Source organism: Heteronotia binoei, chromosome 14 (assembly GCF_032191835.1).
Source record: "Heteronotia binoei isolate CCM8104 ecotype False Entrance Well chromosome 14, APGP_CSIRO_Hbin_v1, whole genome shotgun sequence".
Taxonomy (NCBI): domain Eukaryota; kingdom Metazoa; phylum Chordata; class Lepidosauria; order Squamata; family Gekkonidae; genus Heteronotia; species Heteronotia binoei.
The window spans coordinates 20,824,847-20,845,093 of record NC_083236.1 but is presented as its reverse complement, the minus strand read 5'-3'; the positions used below and the strand labels follow the sequence as shown (position 1 = coordinate 20,845,093).

Below are 20,247 nucleotides of genomic sequence, written 5' to 3'. Positions count from 1 at the left end.
TATAAACAGTGAAGGGCTCTGCATTAGTCCACACTCATCTGAGAGTAGTTCATCACTGTATTTAGAAAACAACACAGAGGGGGTTTTTTTGTAATACCAACTGCAACACTTACCGATGAGTTCCATCTAAGTTTGACCTGTGAATGAAGTTCAGTTTAGCATCTGCCCAGTAGAGCTTCCGTTCTTCATAGTCCAAGGTCAGTCCATTTGGCCAATAAATCTCTGTGTTGATTATAACTGAGCGGGTTGAACCATCCATTCCAGCACGCTCTATCTTTGGCACTTCTCCCCAGTCTGTCCAATACATGAACCTACAATTTAAAAGAGAGAAATGAGTAGAAAAAACACAGCAGATCACATACGGTTATACATACATCGCATGAGGGACATCTTCATATCCATTAGAAGACTTAAAATCTTAACTCTGAAGTAGCTGAAATCAATCATCTCTTTTTAATTATATCTTGCATATCATATCAAAACATGTTTATTTACTTGAAAAGGGCAGACTATACTTACTATGCAGTCTTACTATATAGTCTTAACACAATGTTTTAGCCCTAGAAAGCCAATCATGTTATTGTTTCAGGGGATACATGGCGAAATTTTGCTATAACTGGACACGCTCTGCCCAGTGCAAAGTGTGCATGTTCTCTCAGCCCCAAGCATTGCACCCCTACGTGCATGAAGGCCCTTCTTCCTCCTCTCCAGGAAATGCTGGCAGGTTCCCTTGCTGACACACATGGACCCTGACTTCTAGGACTAGGTAAACATCACCATTCTCAATCAGTTTTTCCCAGTACTCCCTTTCTAAATGCCTCTCAGTTAGTTTGCTTGTTTTTCTTCCCCATGTGCTTTGTATGTATTTGCTCTTTTATTCCTGTTACAATAAAGCATCTTTTTCTGTAGTACTACTGTCCATTTATTTGAGAGTCCTCAGGGAATCATCCCTATGAACATTGGTGGAGATCCCCTAGTTAATCCCTCTCACTAGTCTTCAGTTATGCTAATTCCCTCAATTAATGTGGAGACCCCCTAATTTGGGTAACAGTAAAGACCTCTACAGCAGGGGTCCCCAACCCCCGGGCCATGGACTGGTACTGGTCCATAGCCTGTTAGCAACCGGGTCGTGAGTTGCATAATTATTTCATTATATATTACAATGTAGTAATAATAATAAGACGACATTGTATTTATATCCTGCCCTCCACTCCGAATCTCAGAGCAGCTCACAATCTCCTTTACTTCTTCCCCTAAAACAGACACCTTGTGAGGTAGGTGGGGCTGAGAGAGAGAGTTCTCCCAGAAGCTGCCCTTTCAAGGACAACTCTTTGGGAGCTATGGCTGAGGCCATTCCAGCAGCTGTAAGTGGAGGAGTGGGGAATCAAACCCATTTTTCCCAGATAAGAGTCCACGCACTTAACCACCACACCAAAAATAAAGTGCACAATTGTATCATCCCGAAACCATCGCACCTCACCCCCTCCGGTCTGTGAAAAAATTGCCTTCCACAAAACCAGTCCCTTGTGCCAAAAAGGTTGGGGACCACTGCTCTACAGCATCATCAGGTGATCCGGATAAACAAATATAGACCTGCTGACTGTCATCAGCACATTGGTGAACATTCTGCTCCAAACCCACGACTGATTTTCCTTAAGAGCTCTATGCAAATACTGGAATGTATTATTATTATTATTATTAGCACCAAACTGTTTTTAAAATGTTTTAATTGTTTTACTGTAAGATTTTAATTAGTTAATGTTTAACCTGTAAATGCTTTTACTGTTGTGAGCCGCCCTGAGCCTGCTTCGGCGGGGAAGGCGGGATATAAATCCAATAAAATAAATAAAGACTGAAGAGCATGGGAGACAAAACCAATTTTGTGATACCATGTAAACACAGTCCCACACTGATGACAACTGATTTCCAAAAGCGACGCTCTCAGACCTGCCCATATAGGATGTTCAAACCAATCCAAAGAAGAACCCTTAATTCCTAATTCTCAATAAAAGGACATGATCCACAGTACCAAAAGCTTTTGTTAAGTTCAGTAAGAGCAACAAGTTGGCACAGCCTTTGTCTACATTCAGATGGAGATCATCAACTAAACCCACCAACACCATCTCTGTCCCATAGCCTGACTGTAAAAGGAGTCTAGAAGAAATGAGTCATTCAGGAAGATCTGGAGTTGTTCTGCCATTGCTCTCTCTATCATCTCCAAGGGTCCCCAACCAGTACCTTATGATATCTGCTCTGGGCTTTAAAATATTCATAGGATTTTTCTCCATGATTCTTAACAGAGAGCTTCATTTTCAGAGCTTGTCCTCCATTCTGGGGACACATGACTGAGTCCCAAAAGGGCAAATCAGAGACTGGCCAATAACGGGCCACATCATTCTTTGCTAGCAATGCTTTACGTTTAAAATAGGGGGCAGATGACCACCTGTTTTAGTGACCAAGGAAATGTGCCCAGAGTCAGCAATTGATTTATGGTAGACATCAGAAGCTCATTAATGTGATCCTGACATGATTTCAGTAACCAAAACAGACAAGAATCCAGAATACAAGTGGCAGCCTTCTCACATCCCAGGATCCTGTCAGCATCCTTGACAGGACCAAAATGATCCTACAACAGACCAGAAGTCCAATTGGGTACTTCTAGCTAAAAGAGCCCAATTGCACAGAGTAGTAAAGCTGCAGTACTGCAGTCTGAACTCTCTGCTCACGACATTTCAATCCCAGCGGAAGCTGGTTTCAGGTAGCTGGCTCAGGCTGACTCAGCCTTCCATCCTTCCAAGATCGGTAAACCACCCAGTAAAAATTCTGGCAAACCACCCAGTAAAAAGTCTGCTGTGAAAACGTGAAAGTAACGTCACCCCAGAGTCGGAAACGACTCCATTCTGAACTTCCGTTTTTGCACCCTCTTGTTGAGGCCTCTCAGGTTCAATACCGCTCTCCAGTCCTCTGATTTCTTTGGGTGTAGGATGGAGTATGGAGTAGACCCCTTTGTAGTGTTGTTTCTCTGGAACTTCCTCTATTGCTCCTATGCCCCTTAGGTGCTGGATGGCGTGCTGTAGCAACAGTCATCTGCCTTTTAATTTCGGTGCTGAGGAGGGTGTGAAGCTGTAAGGTGGGGTAGCGCTGAACTCTATTTTGTAGCCTTGATGAATGATGGACAATACCCACAGGTCTGTGGTGGTGTTGCTCCAAGCCTCTGCAAATGCCTGGAGCCAGCCTCCAATCTGATAGTCATGTGGTCTGCTTCTTGGTTGCAGTACCCTTGTCATTCCTGAAGGATGCGGGTTGTCTTGAGTTGTTTCTGGCTCCGTACCTGAATGGTCTGAAGCCTCTGTAGTCTTTGCTGTCTCGACCTCAACTTGAACAGCGAAAGCTCTGAAAGGACTTTGCAGGTCGGCTTTTGTAGTCCTTGTCCTTACGGAAAGATGATGAAGACATGGCCTTTTTTTTCCCCTTTGTCTCTACCAGAACCTTATTCAGGTTTGATTTGCCAAAATGCAGTCTTCCTGAGAACTTCTCTGTAGATAGACTGCTCTTGGAGAGAGTGTCCACTTTCCAACTGTTTAGCCAGACGTCGCAACGAATTATGATGCCTGCTGCCTGTGCCCTGGCACAGAACTTAACATTGTCCTGCGATGTACCCAAAGCAAACTCAGCTGCTCTCTTTATTTTTAAAAGGGCTCTCCTTAGCTCCAGTGGTGAGACATCTGGGTTTTGGACAAGATTGCCTGCCCAAATGACAATGGCTCTAGTGAAATTTGAGAGTACTGCTGCAGAACGTAGGGCTAGTGACATTGCCTCATGAGCTTTTTTGAGAGCTGTCTCATTCTTTCTGTCTGTAGTTTCCTTCAGAGCATTTTCCCCATCTTTCGGTAGAACAGCTCCAGAATGTAGAGCTACCACTGGCGCATCCACCAGGGAAACCTTTAGGTCCTCCATTGTCTCTGCTGGTAACATATAGAGTTTCTTGGCCATTGATAACAAAGAGTTCCCACCTCCAGGGATGGCCCACTCTGCCTTCACGATATCGTCAAAGAAGTCTGGGGAGAAATGGTCTGTATCTTTACTGGTTTCTTGAAGCCCCTTGTGTCCAGTTGAGCTGAAACTGAGGATATAGGCTTTTCTGTTTCCTGCATTTGGTAGTTCAGTGTGGAAATCACTTTACTCAGCAATTGCTGGAAGTGTTTCATTTGAAACAGTCTAGATGAGGAGGCCTGAGATTCAGATTCTTCCTGACCATTCACCATCCTCCCTCTCCCAGAGAAGTAATCAAGGATGCAGTATCTCCTCTGTCTGATCCAGATGAGGGGGGGAGTCTCTGCTGCAAGCTATTGCGATCATTGCTACTACTTAAAGGTGCAAGCCGCTCTGCCCCAGCCTCTTCCTCCTCTGCCCCAGCCTCTTCCTCCTCTGATGCTTCTGGTTGTGCAGATCTGGCAGGGCCTCTGGATCTCTTAGAGGGAGGTAGGGGAGACCTTGATCCTGAAGAGGAATTGGGGGAAGCATGGTCTCTGCGACCCCTGTGGCCCTTGGACGCTGACCTTCCCCTCTGCAGGGTGATCCTCTGCTGTGCTTGTCACCCCCCCCCCCTTGTGTTCCAAAGCTGGGTGCCCATGGGGAAGGAAGGGGCCAAGGGGACCCCATCATAGGCCAAAACGGGGGGGGGGCTGGCTGAAACTGTGGGGGCAAGAAGGGGCCAGGCGCCATGTTGTAGCATGTTGCCTCCTGCTGCTGTAAGGGCTGAAGTGGCTGTGGAGGCCCTAGGGGGTGTTGGCTAGTTTGCCCCCAACTCCCAGGCACCCCCGAACCTGCCCAAGGACCTAAGCCTGGCCCCAGGGCTGGTTCTGGCACTCCTCCATCAGGCCTTCCCCCAGGGACTGGAATGGGCTCACCACGTGGGCTCGCCAACCCTTTTTTGCTTCCTGCAGCGTCTAGTTGCTTCCTTCCCGCCAGCCAACTTCTTAGTCACTTTCCTAAATCAGAAGAAACCTTCAAACTTAAGCCAAAATGAAAGGTGGAGTATAAATATTTAAATACATAAGGTATTAAACGTTGCTCCGTGCATGGTGGAGCAGAGGCAGGATCCATCCATCTAGGGTACAGAAGTCTGCATTTATCCCTGGGTTTTGAACTCGTTAATGATAGAAATCTTGCTGGGGATCCAAAGACAGGGACCTGAAGAGTCAAGTGGTGGGACAAACACCTGTGAAGAATGTAGAATGGCAAAAGGGCAGAGGCCATGCACCAGTGATGGAGGAATGCAGACACCAGGAAATGGTTGGTTCCCCTAACACGTGCAGCTTTTTCATGTTCGTAACAAGTCCTATGATGCTAGGCAATTAGCCAAAAAGCAATCCTCAGCAAATGCTTAACTCAAAAGCTGAGCATAGCTGCAGCTCACATACTGAATTGTGTATATTATTACGCAGCACATTAAAGGGCTTGAAGGGCTGTCATATAGAGGATGGTGTGGAACTATTTTCTGTGGCCCCGGAAGGTAGGACCGGAACCAAAGGGTTGAAATTAAATCAAAAGAGTTTCCAGCTCAACATCAGGAAGAACTTTCTGACCATTAGAGCGATTCCTCAGTGGAACAGGCTTCCTCGGGAGGTGGTGGGCTCTCCTTCCTTGGAGGTTTTTAAACAGAGCCTAGATGGCCATCTGACAGCAATGAAGATCCTGTGAATTTAGGGGGGAGGTGTTTGTGAGCTTCTTGCATTGTGCAGGGGGGGGGTTGGGCGAGATGACCCTAGAGGTTCCTTCCAACTCTATGATTCTATGATTATTAAGGAGTTAATGCTGGAAAACTATTTAACCATTCTTGCAAATAGGGAATATTGAGGGCAATGGACTATCTGTGAATAAATGACAGGGAACACAAAACTCATGCAAATCAGAACTGTACTGGAGCCAAGCAACAGAGTTAAGTTGTTCCAGATCCATTGAAGTTGCTCTGGATATAGCCCTGGATATAGCTCTGGATATAGCCATATAGTTAGTAAATCTATGAGGGGGAACCCAACACCCAGGCAGAGCAAATCAAAGATGCAAGCGAATTCTCCCATGTATAATCACACATCCCTCACCCATTTGTGTAGATGAGTGCACACATTTCTGCCCTCACCCGGCCCGGTCGTTTGCCTGCTTCTCAACCCCTGCAAGGCATTCACAGGGACATTACTAGGAGCTATTACAAATGTTAGACCCTTGAAAATACATTAGATTTTATTTATCGCGGTGAGTGTGGTTCTTTTGCAGTGTGACCAGTGTTCCCTCTAAGCTGAGTTAGCGTGAGCTAGCTCACAGATTTTTAGCCTCCAGCTCACAGATTTTTGTCTTAGCTCAGGAAGAATGACCCCAGAGCACACTAATTTATGCAGTAGCTCACAACTTTAGTGCCATTAGCTCACAAAGTAGAATTTTTGCTCACAAGACTCTGCAGCTTAGAGGGAACATTGAGTGTGACTATTATTGACATAAAGTGGACAATTGTGGGTTCCTGGCATGTATACCTGTATTAGATGTGTTTGTTTATGTTTGCATACATGAATTCAGTGCATTTTTATGATATTTTAGCATGTGCCTTTAAAACATCTGTGGTCTGTATCTTTATTTTGGGATGCAAAATACAGCATCTCCTATGCTACCCAGGATTTTGGCCATGCTCCAATGCTTTATACCAGTGGTCCCCAGAATGACACTCAAGCATCATGGCACTCACCAACACTTTTCCTGGGGCCTGCCATGTGTTTTTAGAAAGGGGGCAGGGCCAATTGGAACTTCAGTCCAGCAGGGTTTCTGATTGGCTACTGGAGACCTGACTGACTGTATATCGCTTACGGTAAGTATCCTACCATGTAATTTTTGCATTGTTTGATGTGTCATATTAATACCTTCTCTTTGCTTCAGCTGTTGTTTTAGATACCCAGGTGGTTCCAGATTTCTATAGTTCTAAACCTGCTCCATTGTTCATGGAATGTTCCATCCTGTTAATTGTATTGACTTGCTTTGTGCAACAGACTCACTTCGTGCAGTCCCAGTGAGAAAGGCAGGCTATAAATAATGTAAATAAATAAAATAAACCAACAGGACGAGTATGGTTTTGCTGTTGGAGTAAATGAAAATAATAATGGCTGCTGGGAAAGGAGAAGGGAGAAACTGAAATAAAGGGAATTCAGGATAACGTTAGAAGGGAAAGATAGAATGGCGATCGGCAGCAAGACCTCAAGGGAGCGAGTCCTTGAAAATTCTAGGATACAAATCCCACAATAGCTTTTCTCCCTGAATTTTGTTTTCTGAACCAAATGCTCTGGATTTGTAGCCAACTTAAATGTCAGCTGGGGCAGTTTTGGCTTGCAACCTAGTCTTTGAGCTGTCAGGCTGCTCATACTTTGAAGTTACGCTGGTTTCTGTAATTGTGTTTCGGCAAAACTGTTCTGTGCGTGTGCAAAGGGAGCTTGCCACCTCTACTTCATCACAAATATTGTACAACACCAAACTGGTGAGGAACAAAGCTGCACTCTTATATGGTTTGCTGGAGAAGGGAAAAATCGATCTGGTTTGCATGACAGAGGCTTGGCTGGAAGAAAAAGATGGGGTATATCTGTCTTGGATAACTCTGACCAGTTATGTCATCAACGCCAGGGGCAAGTGGTTGACTATCATTCTCCATGACTCCCATTGTAGATTCCCTGTGCACATTATAGCTGGCACTGACTACCTGCTCTTTATGTTAGGTTCTAGGGACAGGCTGGTTATTCTACGATCTACCAGCTGCTTAGAGCCCTACTGGACACCATGTCTGACTTGGTGGAGCCAGTCTTGGGCTTGGTGCTGGAGACACCCCGATTTATTGGTCTGTCTAGATTTTCACATGAGTCAAGCCCACTGAGACGTGGCTTGAGTATGGAAGCCCCATGAGGAAACTGTTCTAGTCTATGGCTTAGTCTGTCAATCGGGGGTGGAATTCTAGCAGGAGCTCCTTTGCATATTAGGCCACACCCCTGATGTAGCCAATCCTCCAAGAGCTTGGCTCTATAAGCTCTTGGAGCATTGGCTACATCAGGGGTGGGTGGCCTAATATACAAAGGAGCTCTTGCTAGAATTCCACCCCTGCTGTCAACTAATGAGTATTTCAACTGTCTATACTGTACAAGGACAGCAGACTGATACAGGTTTATTTTGAAGGTATACTATCTTGAACAAACCACTATGGAGAGAGCAGGAGATACACATCTCTACCAGTCAGTGGGAAGAGACACACCTCTACCAGTTAGTGATGAATAAAAATTATCTTCCCAGGGAACTAAAAAGCAGTTTACAATTCTGGGGTGCTCCTGGATCTAAGCCTCCTGTTGGATAATGTGATGACAGCAGTGGCCCAAACCGTGGCTTTTTCTGGGCAGAAAAGATCTTGCTATTGAGGTGTATGCCCCGATGATATCTAAATTAAATTACTGCAATGCACTTTATGATGGGCCACCCTTGAAGACTGTCTGGAAGCCACATTTGATACAGACAGGCCCAGTGCTAGGGGTGTCTGCGCCCCTAGACCGAACTGAGCTCCTCCACCACCACCCTGTATTTTTTGTGTACACACGCACCAATGACATCACACACACACACACGTATGACTTTGGCAAAGTTCGGAAGAGCAGCGGGCGTGCCTAGACCACGCTCACTGCCCTGCCACACACACACCCCACGCTCATTGCCCTGCCACAGCCCCCACTTTGCCGCAGCAAAGTCAGGACGGCAGCAGCACAGCCGCAGGGCGTGGGGAGAGGGGAAGCCTCATGGTGTCCCTAAGCCAAGTGGCGCCCTAAGCGACTGCCTATTTGGCCTACTCCCACGCGCTGGCCCTGGATACAGAATGCTGTGGCCAGAGTGTTGACCTGAATGGGTTGAAGGGACTGTATCATTCCAGTCTTGTTCCAGCTACACTGGCTTCCAATCTGCTTAAAGGCTAAATTCAAGATGTTGGTGTTGACCTTTAAAGCCCTGCACAGTCTCGGACCAATGTACCTTGAGAACTGCCTTCTTCTACGCAAAACTACTGATTCATTCCAGTTGTTTTCAGTGGCCCCACTTTGGTTATCCAGACAGACTGAGGCTAGACAGGCAGCAACTCAAGAGCATCAAACTTTGAAACTCACTCCCAGTAAGAGTATCTTCTGCCAGGGGGGTTAAGACTTTTTTGTTTGGCATATCCCCAATAGTGGTTACTAGCCCTCCTCCCTGGTTCTGGAGTTTTTTAAAAATACGGTATGTGTTTGCACTGAATTTTAAATGTTTACATTTTTTCAATTGTTCGAGTGCTTTAATGTTTTATGTTTGCTACTTCAGTGATCCTGATCAGGTGGAAAGGTGGTATCATAAATGTTTTAAAGAATACACCTGAGAGCTTTTGAAGATTTGGTAGAGATTTGGTACCTTTCATGTTAACAATGTTCAAACAAATAACAAAAGTAGACCAACATGCTACTAAACGTTTTTGTGGCCTTTTTGTTGCAAGGCTTTTTAAAGGGTTTGAATGACACACCAGGAAAAAGAAATATCAGTACGTGCAACCCTACATGTTGGGGATCAGCAGAATATCTTTTAAAAGTAAGAATGTTAACTGTGGAAAAGACTAGACCTTGCTTGCTTGGGATGCTCTCTGGCTCACACAAAACGACAAAAGATCCATATGTTGATACACAGCAAGGAAGAGCTATTCTACCTTTCTGCTTTTCAAATCAAAAACACAAACAAACTAAAAATGATGCCAGCAGCACTGAAAAGAGCCAGTTCTTCTACAGCATCTGTGCAATCCCACATGTGGGCTGTTAACAAGTTCATGTGCTGGTGGCTGCCATCCCCTCAGGAAAAAAAATGGAATGAAATACAGCCAGGCCAAATGCCACATCCTCATCTATTCCAAACATCGAAGGCACAATGAATGATGAAAGCTGAGGCCTTCACTACAACATTGCTCAACACTGCTCCCTCAGAAGAACAACACCCTTTAGGAAAGCAAGGAAATGCACAAATCCCTCTTGCTGAGCATTCTCAAGGGCTCTGAGGCAAAGGCTGCTTCACCACTGGATGAGATGACCCATTCCGACAACCACTGAGCAGAGGCACTGCATTGTTGAGCTGCTGTATCGCAAGAAAAGACCATGGTCCTGAAACCCTTTGTTGCAATAAATGAAAAGTAAAGAGGATCATTTGACATCTAAAGTGTAAACTGCAGAAATGGGAAGGTAACATAAAAATGTCATCATGACCATGGTCAAAAGGATACGATGCACACCACCTTAGGCAGAAAACTAAGGTCAGCTACTTTCTTGTATTGAAAATGTGTAAATGGTGTGCTTGCAATTCACCCACTCTTCTTGCATATGGAACAACCGAAAAAGCAGTTGTGCAGAACAAAAAGCTCACGTATTTTATATACATGCACACATACACACACACCCATAACATGGGGCGCTTTCATACATGCTAAGTAATGCCATTTCAGTCCACTTCAGCAACCTTTTGCAAGTGGATTTTGCCATTTCACAGAATAAAATACAATTGCAAAGTGCACTGAAAGTGGGTTGAAAGTGCATTAGTGTGTATGAAAGTGTCAATGGAGTTCTTTCAGCCCTAACAGGTGGGTTAGATAGATTAAGCCCTTTAAGAGCAATTATACCAAATTGTGCAAAAACAAGAAACATGAAAAACTAAAACAGCCATCAGGTGAATCAGTAAAGACAGACCTACTACTCCACAATGCTTTAACGAGACTAATGCAGAAGGCCTCAGTGTAACCTTATGTGAGAATGGGAGGAAAAACAATTTTCTTTTGTAGCTAGTCACCAGCATAACCTGCTCAAACCCAGTCCAGAACAATTCTGGCAACCTTAATGATTTGTTAAATCTTAATTATTTGTTTTATTTTTCCCCTCGGAGTCAATGTGCGTGCTCCAGATTTCCCAGTGCCACTAAAAATTGGAAGCAGTACAGTGGCAACATCAAAGCGCAAACTGTCCTCTATTAATGTCTACCACGATACGTGAGAAAATTGGACAGAAAACTGGAAATTTTCGTAGAGGGGATCACTTCTCTATTTGTCGTAGGGAATTTTTTTCCAGTAATAGGATGGGGTATGAAACAAGAGTAGAAAACAAATACCCATTTTGATTAAGTCTGATACCTGGTTTCAATCATTATCTGCAAACCATTTTGCCTGTATAAAGGAATGTGTGTTTATGAGCACGTGCAGAATGTATTTTACTCTCAGATGAATAAATGCTGTCAAGCTTCTGTCCTCAGCTCTCAGTCCCCAAATATTTGGGCACAGGACTGAAGAGGCATAATGTTCAGGCAGGTTGAAACTCCATCCAGCATCTTTCACAATAGAAAGTTAAAGTCTTCACCAGAGAAGGGCCAAAGGACTGAAAGGTTATGAGACTTTAGCAATCTCAGGGCATGCCACCTCTCAGTACAGAAAAGAAGAGCTAAATACGTTTGGATTATTTAAAATCTCAGATGGCAAAAACCAATATATACTTGCTAAAGTGCCACAGGGTACAGCACTATGCAGCTCGCTTTCTTTCTGAAGTATTAAGCATATTCGCAGCACAGAAAACTGAAACATTTAAACTCCAAAAAAATACAGAACTATAAATGACACGTTACTTTTTTTAAGCAGCAAAGTTAAGTATTGTCTTGTTAAGAAGGTATTACATCTATTACAAGTTTTCCAACATTTCTCCCCCCGCCCCATTTCTTCATCTCTCTTCCAAATTTCTGGAAATTTCACATCTCTAAGCAGGGCAACAGATGTAGTTTTAAAAAGCAAAGTTGTGTATACACAGAAAACCTATTTAAGCCACACACACACAAAAAAGCACACTCTGATATCTGTCTTTCAGTGTGCCTTTATAAACTCTGCGTCTGCATCCCTTCCATAAGAAAACTCCAGATCCAGAAAAGTATTTGTTTTGAATGATCAGCTCTTCACCATCCAATTTGGCTACCCTGAAGTCATTAAAATCTGAAAAGGCTAAAGCCTTTTCAAAGGAGGCCGGCCTGGTGAATCACACAAAGGAACAAAATGAGGGAGAGCTGGCCAGTCTCACAAGCAGAGTGCTTGGAACAGGAGCTTCATCACAGAGGAAGCTGTAGCTGGAAAAAAACACAGCAACGGTATATAAATTAAACCATCTCAGAGGAGCTCATTAGGACTGCTGAAAAGACGTGTGCTGAACCATCTCTGCAACATCTGCGAACGTGAGCCCACGCTCTGAAAAGCAAGTGGCTACCCCACTGATGAATTCCCAACACTCAAACCTCTGCCCTTCAGTTACATCCACAGGATCCACAGAGGACAGAAGGAAATCATAGTATGTGCTAGGTCATACAGTCCGTGCTAGAAGATAGTTTATACCAAAGTACTAATTACAGCACCACATTTTTTTAAAAGTGCCCACTGGGCTAATTTGCTACTAAGAGAACAATTTGTAAACTGAATTCTTACTGAATTCTTACTGTAAACTGAATTCATAATTTACAGGGCCACAAGCTTTAGTTGGTTTTAAGAAACAGTCACATTCTCAGCTGGCTGACAGTCTTATACAGAGTTTCAACCCTTCTAAGACCAGTGACTTAAAATGGATTTAGATGGGCATAACTCCATTTAGGATTGCACTGGAACGGGTGCGGGCTGCAAATTAAGAGCCAGTGGGGATTACTCTGATTATCTTACTCTAATAACAAATGAAGGAAAACACTGCAGATGCTTTTCCCTCCAACCATGTTAACTTTTGTTCACCAAATCCAGTGTTTTCTCACTCTTCCTCCAACACCTCAAAAAGGTGTCTACAGTAAAGATTTGCAGACAAGCAAATTTAGTTATACATAATCAATTGAACAGGAAACCCGGCCTTCCAGTGCAACAAACACACAAATCTACAATTTAAATATAACTGAATAAAATCCCGGGAAAGGGAAGGAAGAAAGATGCAATTTCCCCCCCCCCCAGAGGGGAAGCAATACTATTACTTCCATGCAGCTTCCACAAAACTGTGGCTCAGCTTACTAACCAGTCATTATTTGTGGTCATTGTTAGCACGCACACACACACTCTCTCCCTGCCGCAAATGTCAGAGGTCTGTGGAAACAGGATCTAGTTTCATTTTCCACAAAGTTATTGCACAGCCCTGGAATTTGCCAGAAAAGTTGGCAGAGCTTCTTGCAGCGAAACAGTGAGTTCGAAGTCCCGCTTCTCTTTTCTAGCTGTGATACCAAAATCCGTATTCATTTATTACTGCCGCCTGAAGGTATACGTAAATGTGCTATCTACTTTAAATTTTCACAGTCCTCAAGGCAGAGTGTAATGTTAACCCTGAAAAGGTATTACTGGGGGCAAACAATGCTCATGTTAGTGTGTCTGCAGAGTAAGGAAGGGTGTAAGCTCAGTATATACAAACCCAAATAACCCCCCCCCCAAAAAAAAAATACCTTATCAATATTTTTCAGGTATTTAATTCAGCTGAACACAGATTAGACAATCTGATTCAGTTACTGAAATAGCCATGCGGCTAGAGGGCATTTAAAGAGACTGCGGTCTCTTTAAGGGCCAACTTCCCAAGTTACACCGCTGTGGCAACACAACCCAGCGAGTTAAGTTCTCTATTATAGGGTATAATGGAGAGTATAATGGTGCTGAATAAATTCCAGTTTCCCAAATACCAACACAATACCAAAAACTGGTATTTGGGAAAACCAATATTTCTCAGGTGCAATAGACCTGAATCAGGAAAAAAAAATTGCACACCCTCATCAGAGAGCTCATGCTGGAAGCAGAGGCACACATGCACCAAGGAAAAGCGGCAAAATCTAGGAATAGGAAGTAGGTGTAGCCAGAGAGAGGAAGAACCAGATTTAGCTTCAAGTCTGCATTACTGCCTTTGGAGAGCATCTGCTACAACAGGGGTGGCCAACGGTAGCTCTCCAGATGTTTTTTTGCCTACAACTCCCATCAGCTCCAGCCACTGGCCATGCTGGCTGGGGCTGATGGGAGTTGTAGGCAAAAAACATCTGGAGAGCTACCGTTGGCCACCCCTGTGCTACAACTCCTGTCATGGCATCTTCTCACTTGTACTCCTTTGCATATTAAGCTACACCCCCCTGATGTAGCCAATCCTCCAAAAGCTTACAGGGCTCTTCTTACAGAGCTTACTGTAAGCTCTTGAAGAAATGGCTACATAGGGGGGGTGTAGCCTAATATGCAAAGGCGTTCCTGATACAAAAAAAGCCCTGCTTGTACCACACCAAAAGCAGCAGCCCCATTCTATCAAAAGCTTACTCATCTTCATATCTTCTAATGTAACAATGCTACTTAGCATCAGCCATGCCATATTTACTTTGGCCAAACTACCCAAGGAAATTAATGGACACATGGCAACACTTCAAATTCCCCAGGCATTCAACAACAATAGAAGACCACAGAAGTTCAAGCAGAAGGGTTTGAAAGGGAGACGCTGCAAGAAGAGGTGGAACTTATATAATGATTTGGTGCTCTCTGAATTACTCTCATTAGAGACTTGGGGGTGGGGTTAAGCGCTGCTACAAAAAACAATGGGCTTTTCTTTCACATGTTGGCACACTGACTCTATCTATTAACTAAACCATCTACAATTGAAAGTCACACCCATTCTGATTGGCTCATTTACTCTCTTGACTAGATCTCATTTATATCTGTGTCATCACTGTGTTATTATCTTACCTGTTACTTAACACACATATATTCCTGGAAACCAGGCACTCTGGCCTCCACTTGCAATAACTTCTTCCACCCTTCTGCACTTTTCAGCTTTAGGTAACGAAGCTCGGTCTGAATCACAGACAGGTCAGACGACAGCAATGTACTCTAAAGCTTCACTGGTTCAAAATGCAGCATGCAATTTACAGGAATGACAGCTTGCCAGTTTTAAAATTTTGAAATGGTCAGTCAGTTTGGTTCTGGGCACAATGCAAAGTGGTTGTTTTGACCCTGGGACCAAGGAGAGTGCACTTGTCCGTAGGCACCTCTCTGCCAGCAAAGTTCTTCATCAAAAGCCCTGCTCTGTGTGCCTCTATGTTCTGGAGACTGGGCGGATAAGGACCTTCTCAGTGACGTCACCATTCCTTTGGATTCCTCCACACAGAGACTTACCTGGTGCAAAGTTTAGCAGCAAAGACAAAGTTATTCTCCTGATTTTTTTAGATCCTCCAGTCTGTCAACAAGAGGCTCATTTCAGTGAAGGTTTCAGGATATTTTATGATCTTATCCGGCTTTAATCTGAGATGTTTTATTGCTGCTGTTTTATCTGTCGGTGCTCTACCTCTGATGTTGGTGGCTTTATTATATTGCCATTTTATTGTAAGCCACAGCAAATACAGTTATACAGAAAGGCAATATATAGAGATGTTTTAAAATAAATATATCTACCTGCCAACATTGTCTATATACACAGCCACCATTCTGGAATCTGTGCCATTCATGTGGCAGCTGGTGCTGTCTACACCCTTAAAATGGTTTGGTCCCTATTCATAGGCTACATTTTTAACGTTATGATGTACATTTATCATGCAATTGTAATGTTGCACAACTCCCAATCCACCTGTTGAGGAGACCAAGCACTTCTCTATTCAATGCAGAACATGCAACACTACCCCATCATCATTAGCTCATGTCTAGACTCCAGAAATACATTATTGGGGGAGGGAAGGGAGTAGTCTCTGATGACAATGTGGAAGAGGCAGCCAAAATCCTGACGGATGGGGATGACTTGACGGTCACATAACAGGTGTTTGGCAACTAAACACATCTCATTCTCAATGCCTGCTTGCTGCCAAGTTAAGCACCTCGTAGGGTCACTCTGGTGAGCACTGCGGAATCCAAAAATGAGTAGTGTTTTGAGCACTAGTGTGCCTGACCAGCACGTTTAATGTTGAGTGTTTTAATGCCTTGATGTTCATTGCTTTGGGGTTCCTATTTTGTGGAAAGGTGGCACAGAAGTGCTTTAAAGAAATACATTCAACACATCCATGCACACAATTGCTTAGATTAACTACACCCTTTAGAGTCCACGGGGAAGAGCCCCATGGTGCAGAGTGTTAAAGCTGCAGTACTGTAGTCCTAATCTCTGCTCACAACCTGAGTTCAATCCCCAGTGGAAACTGGGTTTTCAGGTAGCCAGCTCGAGGTTGACTCAGCCTTCCATCCTTCCGAGGTCGGTAAAATGAGTTCCCAGCTTGCTGGGGGGAAAGGGTAGATGACTGGGGAAGGCAATGGCAAACCACCCCATTAGAAGTCTGCCATGAAAACGCTGTGAAAAGCAACGTCACCCCAGAGTCGGAAACAACTGGTGCTTGCACAGGGGACCTTTCCTTTCCTTAGGGTCTACACAGGGCACCTTGCATGGGATTTAAAAATTTTTCAGAAATCAGAGTATGTACTGCCTTTGTTCCTATGCAGTTGGTGGCACTCATCAGCCCTAACCATGCTTAGCTCATGCTCAGAGAAGAAAACTGGACATACTGAGAAGCAGGGGTGGCCAAATTGCTTAATGTAAGAGCCACAAAGAATAAACTTTAGATGTTTGAGAACCACAAGACATGAACAAATACTACCCAAATGTTTTTATTAATACTCTTAATACTGGACTTGCAGCCACCTTACATGCTCACTTTTCTCCCTTGGCTCTTGTGCTCTCTTTCCCCATTCTAGGTGTTTGGGTGACCTCTGTGGTGGAGGAGAAGAGCTGGCAAGCCTGCCTATTTCCCCCTCTTTCCCTGCTTCACACATGGCGGAAATAGTTGCCTACCTATGGGTCAGCACTCAGAGGCTGACTGAGGTCCCAATGCTATGCACACTAACTCAAGCGTAAGCCTCCACCTCTGGGAGCCACACGATGTGTGTGAAAGAGCCAGATGGCTCCCAAGTTAGTTTGGCTACCCCTACTGAGAAGGTTTCTTCAGCTGGAGGGGTGCAGACAAAGAGGTACAATTTCTAAAACTTTAGCGGGGAGTGATTTTCCCCAGGTTTTTTGGGAAGGTACTTGGGGGTAAAGGAAAGAGCTGCAATTCTTAATTTTTTAACTTCTTTAACATAAAATACATCATGCATAACTTCGCATATACAATTTTGCTACTGGCAAATTAATGTAATTTAACAGTATTCTGCAAGCAAAAATGCAGTGCTGCCTTAGCACATGTTTTTTAATTTTTGCTGCCTGAAAGCTAAGAAAATAGTTGAAATTATAAAACTAATATTACAGTCAACAAAAATATGTTGGACAGAAACAGTCACACAGTCACAATAAAACTGCAAACATATTGCGGATATCAAGCCAAACTTTAGAACCTTGAAAAGACTGAAATCTTGAATAATACATTATCAAGCATATTACAGCACGTTAATGGTTGCCAAAAATACTTATATTAGAAACAGCAAACAAATCCTTGATAATATATGTTCACGCTACACATTTCAAGTTAATAAAGCTTTACCTTAAAAAGCTTTTCACTCGTTCCAAGAAAGTTATTTATTCCTGAAGCTCTTCTCTGCCATGGCTGTTTACTCTTGTGTGCTAAATGCTATCATACTACTTCTGACTCTATGAATTAATGACCTCCAACGGGTCCCATCATTAATACCCTCACAAACCGAGGGCCGTGGCTTTCTTTCTTAAGTTAATCCATCTCACGTTGGGTCTTCCTCTTCCTGCTGCTGTCTCCTTTTCCTAACATTACTGACATTTCCACTGACTTCTCAGAATGTGACCAAAGCATGATAGCCTCAGTTTAGACATTTTAACCTCATGGGAAGGGTTCAGGCTTGATTTGGTCTAGAATTCACTCACTTTACTACTTTCTCAAATTTCCACTGGCTTTATTCTTTCAAATTTCCATTTGAAAAACTGAAAAAAGGTTTTTAAGAAATATTCCTTGTTCCATTTTTTTCCCCCTCCCCTTTCCATTTTAGGTAAGAAGGATATCCTGCTTTTAAGGTACTTCCTTTCTCACCGTCTCCGCTGGAAGGAAGAAAAGATGGGGTCTTAAGGTTGATAACCTATGAGACAAGAGTTTACTGGATGTGGACGACAGACCCGATCTGTGTCACAGCCATACGTGATCGAGTTGTTGTACACAATGTACACTGTCCCTGTTCCATCAGAGCGTCAACCTTCTTCCTCATGCTGTTACCTGGAAGAGAAAGTCCACAAAGGTTGAGCTCTTTGCCCTGGTGAAAAACACCACAAGCAAAGCTGCTGCTGAGGGTATGAGGACAATCAATGTGACCTTGTGAGATCTGCCCACGGCTAGTTTGCTTTTCCTGTCTGCAGCATATTTTAAACAGCCTGGATTGCACTAGAAGCTAGCTCATCCCACTACAAGAACATCAACTACAGGATATGTGAATTAATTCATTGGCCACAAGGGGTACTTTACTGGCTGTATTAGAGAAAGACTGCTTATGTCCTAGTATGGGCAGAGTGGCTTCTGTGAGACATCAAAGGTGTCCACTCCTCTTTAATTGCTTCCACAAATAAATACAAGAAGGTAAATATGGAATATATGCCTTTAAATCTGTGGGAAATCTCGAGTACTCTCAAGATTCCTTGGAAGTTTCCTCTTCGTGGACTGAAAGCTTAGCTCTGATATGTAAAAGGAGGGAGTTCTTCCTGTAGGGAGGAAAAAGACATCCACTCTTCTGGCTCTGTAGTGTCAAAGCTTCATCTGAAACTTTGAACTACTCTCAATATGAGAGAACATTTGAGTTTTCTGATTTAATTAACTGAATCTTCTCTCACTTTATGCACAGTGATAGAAATATGGCTACTACAAGCTGCCTTGGTGGGTCAGTTAGAATCATAGAGTTGGGAGGGACCTCCAAGGACATCTAGTCCAACCCCCTGCACAATGCAGGAAACTCACAAATGCCTCCCCCTAAAGTCACAGGATTCTCATTGCTGTCAGATGGCCATCTAGCCTCTATTTAAAAACCTCCAAGGAAGGAGAGCCCACCATCTCCTGAGGAAGCCTGTTCCACTGAAGAACTGCTCTAACGGTCAGGAAGTTCTTCCTAATGCTGAGCCGGAAACTCTTTTGACTTAATTTCAACCCGCTGGTTCTGGTCCTACTTTTTGGGGCCACAGAATACAATTCTACACCATCCTCTATATCAGGGTTTCCCATTTGCAGGGTCGTGACCCGGTACCGGGCCATGGAAGCCTCACTACTGGGTCACAAGAAAAGCCAAAGCTAGCCCCGCCCCCAGCAAAGCTAGCCCCGTCCCATCTCTGTGTTGTGCGGAGAGGAGCTGGGCTGCCTCTCCTTCTCCCCCGCTCCCAGTGTTTGAGAGAAAAGCTGGAATCCACTGGCACTTTAGACCCATGAAGCGTTCTTCAAGGTATGAGCTTTCATGTGCCTTGCAGTATGTTCTTTTGGGGAGATTTTCCCAGGAGGCCTGGGCGGCAAAGAAGGGTGTGTGTGTGTTTTTCCAGCCGGGAAGGGCAGGGAGTGGCATTCCAGTGGTGAGGAAGGCTTTTCTTTGCCCCCCTACTTTATTTCTTTCCCTGCAAGTGATGCTCTGTCTGTATTCTTGGTGCTGGGGGTGGGAAGCAACAGTGGGAGGGCTTCTAGTGCCCTGGCCCCACTAGTGGACATTCTGGTGCTTTTGGGCCATTGTATGAGGGAATTTTTGACTGGATAGTCCACTGGCCTGATCCAACATGGCTCCTCTTATATTTATGTTCTTTCTTTCCATGTCTTTCTTTTCTTTTCCTTTCCTTCCATTTTATTCTTTCCCTTTTTTCTTTCTTTCCTTCCATTTTTGCAGGATGAAACTTTTCTGTTCATCATACTGTTGTTGCAGACATAGGAGCTCTGCCAGTGAAAAGTTGGCACCCCCAGTTGTAGCCAGGTGGCCTTCTAAGAGATTTCTGTGTGAGTGAGTGAGAGTAAGAGGTATGGGGCAGAAAGAGATTATTGGAGATTACTGTGATATATCTCAACAGCACTGGAAGAGATGGTACTATGAACTTGGCACCATTTTACTGGTCCTGCTTTTAACAGCTGTCTGACACCAAAATTAAACTCCTCCTGTAGATATTAAAAAGGATGAAAGTAGTTCACTGGCTAAGTATTTGCACAACAGGTTGCTTTTAAAAGCATGGGAAACACAGCCAGTAAAAAGCTGCAAGGCCCTCA

The 20,247-nt window shown here is 43.9% G+C and overlaps 1 protein-coding gene across 2 annotated transcripts in view; it reads right to left on the bottom strand.

Annotated features, from left to right (window-relative positions):
* Positions 1-20,247, bottom strand: part of LRP6 (LDL receptor related protein 6) — a 146,220-nt gene that overhangs the window by 68,463 nt on the left and 57,510 nt on the right. The window contains exon 3 of one of the 2 annotated variants that reach the window (XM_060254397.1): positions 114-311. The exons of the other annotated variant lie outside the window; for it this stretch is intronic. Coding sequence (XP_060110380.1) covers positions 114-311 — 198 coding nt within the window. The remainder of the gene's footprint in view (positions 1-113; positions 312-20,247) is intronic. 2 annotated transcript variants of the gene reach the window in all.